The following is a 13368-nucleotide window of genomic DNA, read 5'->3' as shown; positions in this document are numbered from 1 at the left end:
TGTGAGATGCTTGTGTGTGCGTGCACATGTGTGTGTGTTTAATTAAAAAGTTCAAAGAATGCCTATTTGTCGAGTTCAAAAACCTGCCTGCCTTTACAAAGAACCTGTAGTACTTCATAAGCAAGAGTATTGTCTATTCAGAAACACCATTCATCCCCAACTTCCAACATAAATACCACCTTCACCTCACTGCAGACATACAACACACAATTTGGCAGCACAGTAAGTGGCTTTTATTTTACCATTTGTAGAAAACTGGTATTTTTATTTCAAGGTTCATATTAAAAAATTATCAGCAGTAGTTTTGAGCATTCAGCAATGCTGACAGATTCCTTGTTGCTCATACAAGCAAGGCTGTTAATCCATGCTCAAAAAAAAAAAAAAAAAAAAGACTTGTCCCGAGAGAGCTCATCAGATCATCTGCCACAGAGCTCAGGACCCATTTGTCACAGTGTCTTCTTCTAGCTCTTCTTCACCATCATCACTCGGCCCTGAAAAAAACCCACAAAACCAGAAGTCAGGTTAGTTTTGTATTATCTGTCCACTCACATTGATTATCTGTCACATACACATTGATTAAAAAAAAATGAATGAAAGTACACACACAGTTGTTAATCATACTACACAATTTGTGTCAGATTTTTGCAGATTTCTGAATTTGAGTCCAGTCTGAGCATGGTGATAGTTTCAGGACAACCAGGAGCTATATAGAGACCCTGTTTGAAAACAACAGCTAACCACCTACCAAAAGTTTTGCTCATTCAAATGTTTAGGGAAGCTACCAAAGCTTGCTTGGCTGAAGTAGTAGCTTCTTACAGCTAGTTCACAAGGGGAACGAGAAATTCCCCATTCTTATCTGCAGGCCACTACGCTATCCAGGACTCTGAATGTCCCTCGTACTCACCTGAATATTTGAAAAATCACTTGAATATTTGGAAAAGTTCTTTTACTGCATTCTGTACACCTTTCAAATGTTGAATCATTTCCTGATCATTAGTATTCCCACTGATTTCCCCAGAAATGTTTGTAGTACCATGAAGATGTCCACATTAAAATGCGGACCTACATTTTCTTTCTTTAGATGTCGTTCTGTAATGGTGAAGCTTGAACCCAGGGTCTTAGGCTCTAGCAGATTTGCATCCCCAGCCCAAATTTTCCTCTTGCTTAAAATCTTCACTTTTATCATCGGAAATAAACACTGTCGGGTACTGAACTCAGGGACTTGGATATTTATCACTGAACTCCATCACTTGGCCTCCTTGCTGAGGAACCAGCAGTTTTTACCCACCAGTGCAGATGCTACTAAATGGAAAGAGCAAACACCTTGGAGTTATTACATAAATAATTTTACCTTGCATGTCCCCCAGGGCCCACAGTACACAGTTCTTTAAAAGATCGTATACCCTCTCCCTGAGAAGCTATTGGCAATCGACAGCTGCTGAGGTGAGAAGAATCATCTTCTTCAGCAGTGCAGTCCCTGTAAGTTGCCCTTGCTGCAGGGAACACCCCTACCCCATACTCATGTGAGCAACCATCACTAAACTCAGCAGGTCACAAAAACTAAAAAACAAAGCAGCTCAAAAATACTGATCCTTGGTAAGCTGTCTCAGTAGTAACCCCAGGGATACTCATGCCAAAATGTGTAATACGAGTTTACTTCACTTGCAGAGTGCATCTCTAGTCCTCAACATGCTGTCTGACACAAACAACAGACTAGTTAACACCCACAAACACGTGCCCTGTGCTAAGTACAACCATCGGTCCTCCCAAACTTCTGAGAACAGTACTTACCATAAATTTAAGATGGAAACACTCACCTGAGATGAAGACACCTGGATTTAGTGCCCAAGGACAGCACTGGAGAGGCTCTTAGCCAGTCTGTGCTAGACCACTAACTTACCAAAGACAGGAATATCTTGCTTTACAGGGATTATGTTCTGGGAATTTTTTTTTTGTTTTTTGAGACAGGGTTTCTCTATGTAGCCTTGGCTGTCCTGGAACTCACTCTATAGAGCAGGCTGGCCTCAAACTCACAGAGACCCACCTGCCTCTGCCTCCTGAGTGGTGGGATTATGGCGTGTGTCACCATGCCTTGCTTGGCTGAGGGAATTTTAAGCTATTACCCTCTGGGATCGCTATTGTGCATGCAGTATACCAGTCCACCAAAATGTCCATTATATAGCATGTGACTTACAAGTTCACTCACCTTTAGAACTTTGTTCTTTCCATGTTATGAAAGAGTTTACTACAACTTGTAAAGACTCCATAAATATCCCAATGGTTTAACTTTCTCTCGGGACCCTCCCTCCTTCCTTTTCTCTTTTTTGTTTGTTTTGTTTTTTTTGTCTTTTTTGAGAAAGGGTCTTGTATAGTCCAGGCTTGTCTCAAACTTGTTTTCTTGCCAAGAATGACCTTTAACCCCTGACCCTCTTGCCTCAATTCAGGCCTGCTGTCATCATGCCTGCCACACAGTACTTTGTAATCATTCTGGTGTGTTGTTCTGAAGTTTGTGTTGTTCTAGAACAGTCTTCTGACCTGTTCTGCGCTCTCTGCCTGGTATCTGGCCAGACTGTAGCAAGCCCTTCAGCCTCTCAACTTCAGCCAGGGTCGACGCATTCGCTATGGCGTTCTAGAGGACACAGGAAAGGGAGACGGGTGATGACAACCACCCAGAAGACACTGCAGAAATCACCCCAGCAACTTTCCCACAGCCCCAACCTGAACACACCCTTACCTTGATCGCTTCCACATCTCCTGCAGATGGCCCACCTTTCTTTTTGTCAGTTGGCAAACCAGCACCTGGATTAAAACTTTGAAGAGAGAATATAATCGTTACATTCTGACTGATGCAAGCTGCTTCTCTTACTTTCAAAAGCTTTTGAAAGTAATTCAACCAGTGTAGTATCTTATCTTTGTTAACAAACTGATACAAGAACTCTCTCCTTCAGAAACACCACCCAAATCCACCTTCCTATAGGAAAAACAGGATGTTTAACACCACATTAAGACGTAAACCAAAATATATGCTCTGCTAACCTGGTAGAAATGTCCCGTGATGTACTGACCATAAATGGCCAGATGCCATCATCATTCAAATGTAAAACCACACTAACCAGAGTTTTGGGTTTAATTTTGTAGGAGGCAAACTGCCAAACAGACAGTGTTTCTGAAGGTGAAGTGGAGTTAAGTTGGATATCCGTGTCTTACGTTTTGCTTCTCCTGGCAATATCCTTTGCAAGCTGTGCACCCCGTTTGCCCTTGAACATTTTCTCTGCTTCCTGTCGCTCCTACAGCAACACCACACACAGAGTTAATCGAAATAGGAATACCACATGCATTGAGATGCATTCCTCAGAAAACACGGAATTCAGAGAATTCTCCTCAAGTATTCTGGGTTGGTAAAAACACCAAAAGCCAACTTTAAATTAGGAGACACAGTGGTCTGACCTCAGGCAAAGCTCTCAAAAAGCCCCCCTTCAAGCTTTAAAGAGGGACTCCCAAGAGACTACAGAGATGAATTAGCACTTCTTACAATGGAAAAGCCATTCTAACAGGCAGAGCTGCTCAAAGCTGGATTATACTGCGCTCCCTTGAAAATATCTAAGCAGACAATTCACTGTGTAGTTCTAGCATTTGGCCAACTTTGGAATGGCCAACAAAGCCCTACCATAAACTGCTAAGAGAACCAAACCAAAACAAAACAAAGTAACTCCAACAAAACAATAACAGACAACCCTGACTTAATGTTTTCTTTCGCACACGTTATATTTCAAAGTAATGGTAAAATTTACTTATAAAGCAACTTCAAAAACTCGGCAATGAAAGCATGAAGGAAATTCTAGACTCCCGGCCAGTGCGTAATACTCACTTTTAGTTTCACCTTCTGAAAGTCCAGCACTCTGACTTGTGGCACTTTGTAAATCACATAAAGTCGGTAATGCTTCTTATTCGTTACAGGATTTCTTAGGATGCTGTAAGAAAGAGGGCAGTGGTAATCTTAGTCACAGCATTCCATGTCAGAGGGTCAGTTGAAAAAGTGTGATGTCTACACGTCAAGAGAAAGCTTGCCACTCTTCCTACTTCACTGTCGCAAGTAACACATACCATCCAGGGAAGAGCGGTTATTAGCAGCCTGAAGGTGTCATTTCACAACTAGTTTTCATACCTTAGATATGTCAGTGATTTGAGAGATGCCAATGGGTCCAGATCACCCTATGAAATAAAATTTGCAGTAAGAACAAGGCCGATAGACATGCTACTGATCTGAGAGTCTGAAATGACGAGTATCTTTGAAGCGATCAGCCACACCATCTTTTACTTATTTTTTACTGCCCTGGCACCTAGTCCAATACTAATACAACACAACTGCTTATCTTCCACTGAATAAACCAGTGAATAATATATTCTGGCTTCTTTAAGTCTTGATGGAAACAGCACCCGCGTCAATAAAAGAAAAAAAATGTTCCTATAGCAATCTCAAAATGGTTGCTAAGCAGTGACTCAAAAATGAAACCAAGGCTAACGCCGGGGACTTACTTGGAGCAAGCTATTTATACGGGAACCTCAAGCCAAGATCTTGGTCTAACGTGGGGTTTTTGTTGTTTGAGACAGAATCTCCTATAGCTTGGGCTGGCCTTGAGCTTGCTACGAAGCCTAGGATGGTCTTCAATCCCGATCCTCCCAAACGCTGGAATTATGGGTACATGGTGCCACACCTGGTGTAAAATGTCCTTTCTTATTAGTGTATCCCTAAGTGGCCTTGGGAAGTATTCTCTTTGAAAAGGTACTGTTATCCTAGCACACCCCCGCCTCCATCTCTTCAAATGTTTTCAAAGCCAAGGTGAACAGCAGAGCTTAAAAAATTATGGTGGCATGGTGGCAGTCATGGTGGCACAGGTCTTTATCCCAGCACTGGGGAGGCAGAGACAGACAGCTCTTAGTGAGTTTGAGGCCTATTCTATGTAGTGAGTTAAGGCCAGCCAGGGCCACATATTCTCAACTCTTCCCAAATTGTCCTGGAAACTATAATGGAACAAATAGAGCAACACTAAAAGTCTACTACCAAAGGCTACAAGCAAACTAAACAAGGTATTCTCTATATTGGGAATAGGTAGGGACCCCAGCTACAGGACTTGCACAGTATTTGTATAGAAAGAAAGAGGGAAGGCAAGAAGGCATGTGATAAACCAGAGACCTCTGTATAGCCCAGAGATGACAGATTTGAGAATAGCTTCCCAAAGATCTGCATGATCAATAGTAAGTGCAGGGAGATCGGCTAGGGTGTGATGGGGCTATAGCAATGTGGATCCTTACACTTGTCATATCTTCTCCCATCTGGGATAATGTGCTATAATCCTCGTTGGTCAAAGTGTGTCCCTTTCAGGACAAACTCCTGCACTAAGGAAAAACTTGGAATAGACCTAAATCGAGTAACTCAAGAGGGACATTGGGAAATAGCACAGACGAAAGCAGTAGCAAGTACTGACTTCTGCAGCACAAAACTGGAAGGAAACAGAGAAGGTCAGTGTGGCCTTGTAAATGGATGACATGTATCTTTCTGAAGTGGCTCACAATTTTAAAAAGCAGTGACAGAAAACAGTTCTCAGAAAGCAAGCAGCCATTTTCATACTATCAGAGGGAGAGCTAGAGCTTGAAAACTGGTGCACTGTCACAAAGATCAAACAAACAACAACAAATCCCCTAAAGCGTCTGTTATACATACCCAGTACAGAATACAATGACAGATGGGTTTAAAAAAAAATAGCTGGGCTGTAGCTTGGGGGGCAGGGCTTACCTAGCATCCTAAAGGTCCTAGATTCAGTTTTTGATTCTATACTGTATCACCTAAGGCACTCGTTCTAAAAAGATCCCCTGCTAGGACCTATTATCCCCCCCACCTGTGTGCCAGGAGAGTGCTGGCTTTAAAACTGGGTATAGTGGCTCATGCCTGCAATCCCAGCATTTGGAGGCTAAGGCAGGAAGACTGTAGTGAGGAGTTCAAGGCCAATGTAGGCTACATATAAGTTGTAAGTCAGCCTGGGTGACAAGGTTATGGGACTGTCTCAAAATACAATACAGGTTGATCTTGGTTGTCTACCAAAATCCGATGGTAAGACCCTATTGGTGAAAGCAACACACACTTTTGTCACAGACATGAGAAACCGAGTTTGTAACGACCAGAAGCTTTCTCCCAGCTGGCTAGCTTTCACAGTACCAGAAGGTGCTAGGAAAGGAAAGTCATCACAGTCTTCCCCAGCTGTGAATACTGTCAGCTCAGTAACAACCATGTGGCAAGATATACCCATGGGCGCAGTGGTCTCACGAAGTTACAGCATAAACAATTGTTTTCTGATTTAAGACCTACTTCCACAGGAGAAAATGCATGCCTGCTACAATAAATGTGGCTAGCTGAGAGCTCACAGGCTCTAGGGGTAGACGACCATTATTATTTTGCTAACTGGACACAGTATCAAACTGCCCTCTAAATAAGTATCTCTAGCCCCACAGGTTGGTAGTGTAGTTCTTGGACCTCATCAGAGGGGTTTCTTTGTGGAGTGGATGGCAGTTTATGAAAAAACTCACAGCAGGCCAAAGTATAGAGAATAAGTGTCTCTGGAGGGCTGAGCCACAACGGGACATCTATTCCATACCTCTTTTCCACAGACTATTGAGGAGGAAGGGCAATGGAAAGACAGAAAAATGGGCCATACAGTGTTTCCTGGACACGCCAGGACCACTACACTTACTGAGTTCACAGTGGTTGTGGTCATCTGCACAAGACCAAGATAGCCCATTCACAGGTAGGGCAACTGGGGAAGGAGAGTCAGTATTCTTTAAGGGTGTGGCTCCTGGTAGGGCAGCCTTTCTCCTGTAGATGGCTCCACACCCCTGTGTATGTGGCCAGCATGAATAGGACATGGTGGGTTAAAAAAAAAGAGTGGGGGGGGAGGGGCAGTATGGTAGCTAGCACCTGTAATCCCAGTACTTAGGGAAGCAGATCTCTGAGTTTGAGGCTAGCCTGGTCTACAAATCGAGTCCAGGAGGACTGCCAAGGCTACACAGACAAACCTGTCTTGAAAACCAAAAAGTGTGTGTGTGTGTGTGTGTGTGTGTGTGTGTGTGTGTGTGTGCGCGCGCGCGATGGGTTTGGTGGCTCAGGAGGCAGAGGCAGGAGGATCTACAGAAACACCCTACCTCACAAAAAAAGGGAGGAAATGAAATTGTGAGGTGTGCAGAGATATGGGAAGCATTGGGGGTAAGTATGACCAAAATTGTATACATGTATTAAATTCTCAAAGAGTAAAAATATCACGTTAGAAAGAATAATTATTGGTTGACTTTAAACTAATGAAGTTGCTGACTAAGAATAGAAGTAGATACAGCAAATAATTTCCAAGCCATTTGAAGGAAAACTGAAATGACAGAGACCATGCACATGCATACATACACAATAACGATAATAATAAACAGAGGGCAGATGACCCAGAGAAAGACAAACTGGGACATGCCAGCAATACCATTAAATGTAGATAAGATATAGGCGATGCATTAAAAGACAGATATAACAGCAGATTTTTAAAAAATCCTATCATAGGGGCTAGAGGGATGGCTTAGTGGTTAAGAGTACTTCTTATTCTTGCCTAGAATCCAGGTGAGATTCCCAGGACCCATGTGGTGACTCACAGCCATCTGTAGCTACAGTTTTTAGGGGATCTGATCCTCTTCTGAGCTTTGTGGGCACCAGTCACACATGTGGTACACATATATGTATGCAGGCCCCACGAACACATAAAATAAATTTAAAAATTAAAAAAAAAATCCTATCATATGCAGTTTTTTAAGAGACAACAAAAGTGAAAGAAAGTTAATTCTGGATGAAAAAGACTTGTCATGGAGCATTTAACCAAAACCAAAACAAGACAAAAAACAAAAACTGAAAACTTTATTTGGGCATATTATTATTACATGACATTAACCTCCAAGTCAAACAGTATTTAACAGAGACAGGTCCCAAAAAAGCTAATCAAAAGGTTCAGTTACCAGGAAAATACTAACAAATTAAAAACCTGTATGTATTAAGATACCTAAAACTAGGCTGGAGGTGGTAGCACACGCCTTGGATTCTAGCACTTTGGAGGCAGATGCAGGCTGATCTCTTTGAGTTCGAGGCCAGCCTGGTCTGAGTCTAGCATAGCCAGGGCTACACAGAGAAACCCTATCTCAAAAAATAAAGGGCAAAACAAAACAAAAATCTAAGCTGACAAAAATCCAGCCAGGCAACAGAATCTGTTATTATGATATGATAATCTTAACGTATCACTTTCAGTAGGTATATACAGGAACAGCTACACTGGCTGGCCAGTGAGCCCGAAGGATCTCACTCTGCCTCCCAGTGCTTGAACTGCAGACTAGAGCCACCTTGCCCAGTTTGTTTGCTTGCCTGCTTGCTTGTTAGAACCCAGGTCCTCATGCTCACGTGGAAAGCACTTTATCTCATCAGACCCAAACAATTTAAAACTTGCTAGTAGCTATGTTAACATAAGAAAATGGATAAAACCAAATTTAACCTCTTATCTAAAATTTCAATGCTCCATGGATATAAAAAGCCACTAAGAAAGTTTACAAAACCTTCATTTTTTAATACTAAGTCTGAAATCTGGCAGGTACTTTACAGTTCTGCCTACCTCACCTAGAAACTGAGATTAGGGTACCGCACTGAACACTGCAACTACAAAACATGAGTCTGTTTATACATGAAGGGAAAGAAACATTTCAACAGACCCTCAGAAGCACTAGTGACAGTGACTGATAAACTAGACTGCGCTCGCCTAAGACTCCACGGAATCAAAAATCAAAAGGTACACCTGAGTGGGCAAAGACAGCTGTGGCATTTATAAGCCAAATGCCTTGCCAAGTCCCAAACCACAACCAAACCACTACGACAACAATAATAATTAGGAAAAAACCCAAAGAGAAACTAGTAGATAATTTTTTGAAGCAGGAAGTACCCTTAACCTTGCCCTTTAAAGCGTTTTCTCCATTCAACTTACCAGTTCCACTAGACTGTTGTTGGTGAGAATGAGTTCTGTGAGACAGGGAAGAGCCTGATCAAGTCCCTCACCTATACGGCTAAAATAAAAATAAAGGGTCTCGGTGAAAACAAAAATTGAATGCGCTAACATTTATCTCCACCCCTGCAAGTATTTAACACCTCAATGTTAGAATACCCTTCTCCCACTCCCTATCTCAGGGAAACCATCAAAGATGGAGCCTGGTCTGAGGTACAGGGTCAGTGACAGGTACGATGACCTCAAATCCATGTCTCCTGAGAGTCTTTCCATTGCCTGCACTGGGTCTGGTGCAACTCAAGGAAAGGCGAGATTCTGGGGTAGAAAAAAACTACTTAGGCGATTTACAACTTTTTGTTAAAAAAAACCTCAAAACTCGGTAATTCAGTAGTCAGAGAGCTGGGGGTAAGACATTCATCAGAAGACAATGGTTAATCATGAAAATGGCTTCTCCAAAAAATATCACTCAGTGCTTTTGTATGTGTATGGTATGCACTTACGTCACATACCAATTTTGTTCTTGGTACCTGTAGAAGCCAGGGTTTAGGACTACCTGGAATTGGAGTTGTAAGCTTCCATGTTGGTCTAGTAAAAAACCCAGGTATTCTGGAACCGGAGCAGCTAGTACTCTTAAACTGAGCCAGGTCTCCAGCCCCTGGATTCTTTTCTTAATAAAAGCCTTGCTCACTGGGTGGTAGCGGCACACGCCTTTAATCCTAGTGCTTGGGAAGCAGAGGAAGTCAGATCTCTGAGTTCGAGGCCAGTGTGGTTTACAGAGTGAGTTTCAGGACAGCCAGAGGTACACACAGAAACCCTGTCTCAAACAAACAAAACAAAACAAAACAAAACAAATAGGATCTTAATTTCATAAAATTATATTCTAGAAAACAACTACAAAACAAAAAAAAAACAGCAGGATATATGAAGTATAGGCACTCAGTGAAAAGTAGTATCACTTCATTAGCACTGGCTGGAACTTGCTTTATAAACAACACTGGTCTTGAACTCACAGAGATCCGCCTGACTCAAACTCCAAAGTGTTAAGATTAAATGCAGAAAAAATTATACCTGTCCTTTATAAATATTTTTATTCTGATCTGCTCTAGAATCTAAAATAAATACATAGCAACATGTCTTAACTTCAAAGTTTAGTATCAGTTCCAAATATTTAAGCTCTCTGAAGAGTGGCAAGTAAGGGCAAACCAACGACCAAGTTAATACCCCAATCTCGTAGGAAAAGTGCTCTATTCATTTCTCCTTTAGGAGACATAAAGTGGCCAGAGAGGTGGCTCAGCAACTCAGAACTCTGGCTGCTCTTCCTGAGGACACAGCTTCTATTCCTAGCACCTGGGGAAGCTCAACTGTATTCAACTCCAGCTCCAGTGAAACTGGCACCCTCTTCTGGCTTCCAAAGGCACTAGGCAGATATGTGGTAGACACACCTGCAGGCAATACACTAACATACGTTAAAATAGAAAAAAAAAAAGTCTTCAGGGTACATTGTAATGTCTACTTCAGGGAAAAAAAGGTATTCTTACTGGCAGACACTCACCAAATTCTGTTGTTGTTCACTAATAACGTTTTCAGTCTTCTCAACAAAGGAAAACCATCCAGTTTCCTGATCTCATTGTCAGAAAAATCAATAGCATCAAACTGGTCTAAGGTAGCACCTAGATTTTCAATGACTGGAATTTTATATCCTGTAGGAGAGGAAGAGATCCATAAAACAAATATTAATATAAAGGAAAACTCCTAAAAATAGGAGGAGTGTTTGATGGTGATTTGAGTCAGAGCTTTCATTCAGGAAGTATTAACCTGGCCCTGGTACCGTGTCAAGCAGTGTACAAAAACACTAAAGATAAATGACAATGAGGTAATGTGGGGTCCTTTGTGCCATGAGGCTTGCAGTCTCGCAGTAAACTCGAAGAGGCTGCAGGAAGAGCAGGAACAGATGGGCATTTTTACTAGTACTGGTGCCCACGTTTTACAAGACCATCTACAAGGTATTCAGACTGTTCTAAGTCCTTAGAGTTGCTAGGCTTCACGACAAAAAATTAACACTTTCAACTACTTACTGTTATGCCCAAGCCTTGTCCGGGCACTCCTGACAGGTGTTCTCAATCTGTCACATAACTCAGCAGTGTATCCTCAAGATATCCCAACTCACGCTCTTCCCCGCCAGCTCCAAAAATGGCCAGGGCCAAAAATGGTTTATATGCAACTACGAATCGCATTGTGAGCATCCCCGTGATTGTCTAATGGGCATAAAAATCCAGCTAGGTACTATAGAAAGAAAAGGAGTGAAGTACACCATTCAGTTGTGAGAGAGTGCAATAAAACACCAAAACAAGTATTCTCGAGGCTGCACGGTCTTCAGAGACACAGCAGAGACCAAAAATGCGCCAGGGCAGTAGGAGGATCCAGATTCTCCTGCACCGGACTTTTCTCTGAGAAAGTTAAGTTCAACAAATGAAAGCACTAGGATTGCCCACAGGTCAGCAAGAAATTTTAGCAAATGGCAGTGCATAACGCCCTGAAACCGTGGTTGCCTCAGGTCAGTCTCATAGCCTTCACCCCTTTCAAAGCCATCCCTTGACAAGCTAATGCCTGCGCTCTCAACGTTTTAATAACCAAGCTCTATTGTTGTCAGAGCTGAACAGGTGAGAGTGTCCACCACCCCACACACGGAAGTGACCGTTTAGCCTTGGTCCAACACCTCAGTTTTAAAAACACCTTTATAAAAGCGAAAGGTCAGGGGCGGATGTGGCTCAGTAGGACGAGTGGCTTGCCTAGCGGGCACAAAATCCTGGGCTCATCCGAGGCACCACATAAACATGGTGCACGCATTTAAGCCCAGCACTCGGGTTTAAATACGGTGCACGCACTTAAACCCAGCACCCGGGAAGTGGACGGAAGAGGGTACGAAGTTCGAGGAAGTCCTTGACTACAAGGCTGTTTGATGCCAGCTCGGACTACACGCTGTCTCAAAAACACACGAACAAAGCCAAACGAGAATTACTGGACAACTAGGATAACTGCGGCATGTGTCCGACCTACCCTCACGTGTCACAGTAACCCATTGGCTAAAGCCTCGCCGGCCGCCGTCCCGTAGGCGCCGTTTTCTATTTCCCTACCCCTCAAACAGTTCAGGCTGCTGAACACGCGAGGCAAAGCCTAACGAGTACGGACCGGAGAGGGAATCGAGGCGCCGTGTCTGCCAGCAGGAGCACGGGTAAGAGACAGTCCCAAAGGGTCCCGCGAGACCGTCGGTCGCCGGCACCCCGAGACCCGGTGGGAGGCCCGGGGGCCGGCCTCCGGCCTCGGCGCACGCGGCGGGGCCGGCTTCTCGCAGCCGCACGCCGGGGCCCAGGCAGGGACTGCTCCCCGCCCGACTCACCCCGGAGGTCCAGCTCTCGGTCCCGCACAGCATTGGTGTACTGCGCCGCCTGCTCGATCAGCTCCGCCGTTAGTTTCACCATCCTGTTGCCGCCCGCGTCGTCGCCTCGGCCACCGGCCTGCGCCTCCCGCCAGTGCGGCGTCCCAGAGTGCACCGCGCTGCGCTGCCAGACAGCACCAATCGGAGCTCAGCGCAACTCGAACACTAGGCCAGAGCAATCGAAAGCGCAGCCGGGCGGTACGATCGTCGGCTTGGATTGTGGGTTCCCCGGGTGGATCGTGCCTCGGGAGTGTGGAGAGCCCAGATTCCAGACGTTTGTGTCTAAAGATAAGGACACGCGAGAGGCGCCCTTCCTCTCACGTCAGTGCACCTCGAAGGAGGGGTAGTTGGAACTGTTCCTCCCCCCACCCCATTCCCACTCCCACCAACTTCTCCACCCAACAGTCACCCAGAGACTCCGTGAAGGATCCAGGGCGTCAGGTACCTAAGCGCTTGACTTGGGCATCCCATAGATACCGGGCAGGGTCAGTCGGTGGATTGCCTTAGGACCTGACACATACGACCTGTTACAATCACCTTAAAGCTTGAGGCTGGACTTTGGGCCTCCAGACATTTAAGTATTCATATCGAGGGGCTGGTCAAATGGCTTAGAAGTTAAGAGCGCTTGCTGCTTTTGCAGCGGATTTTAGTTAGCATTCCAGTACTAGCTGGTCGCCTCACAACTGCTTGCAACTCCAACCTCTGAGGATTCTTGGCCTTTTTCTAGCCTCATCGGACACCCGCCATCGCAAGGATACACATACACACATAAAAATAAAATAAATCTTAAGTGATATTCATATTGAAGGCCGGGCGTGGTGGAGAATGCCTGTGATCCCAGCACGTGCGAGGCGGAGGGAGGTG

General features: G+C 44.2%; 1 protein-coding gene across 1 annotated transcript; it reads right to left on the bottom strand.

Moving 5' to 3' along the window:
• Positions 1 to 210: 210 nt before the first annotated feature.
• On the bottom strand, positions 211 to 12599 carry Snrpa1 (small nuclear ribonucleoprotein polypeptide A'). The gene is made up of 9 exons (XM_055623443.1): positions 12466 to 12599; positions 10621 to 10768; positions 9051 to 9129; positions 4166 to 4212; positions 3869 to 3971; positions 3208 to 3287; positions 2735 to 2810; positions 2536 to 2629; positions 211 to 491 (listed from the first exon to the last, which is right to left on the bottom strand). Exons 1-9 carry the CDS (start codon positions 12545 to 12547, stop codon positions 433 to 435), a joined length of 768 nt encoding a protein of 255 aa, XP_055479418.1. The 5' UTR covers positions 12548 to 12599; the 3' UTR covers positions 211 to 432.
• Positions 12600 to 13368: the final 769 nt, after the last annotated feature.

Source organism: Psammomys obesus, unplaced genomic scaffold (genome assembly GCF_907164565.1).
Source record: "Psammomys obesus unplaced genomic scaffold, mPsaObe1.curated_primary_1811, whole genome shotgun sequence".
NCBI lineage: Eukaryota > Metazoa > Chordata > Mammalia > Rodentia > Muridae > Psammomys > Psammomys obesus.
The sequence above is the reverse complement of the archived record's forward strand: the minus strand, read 5'-3'. Positions and strand labels throughout refer to the sequence as shown.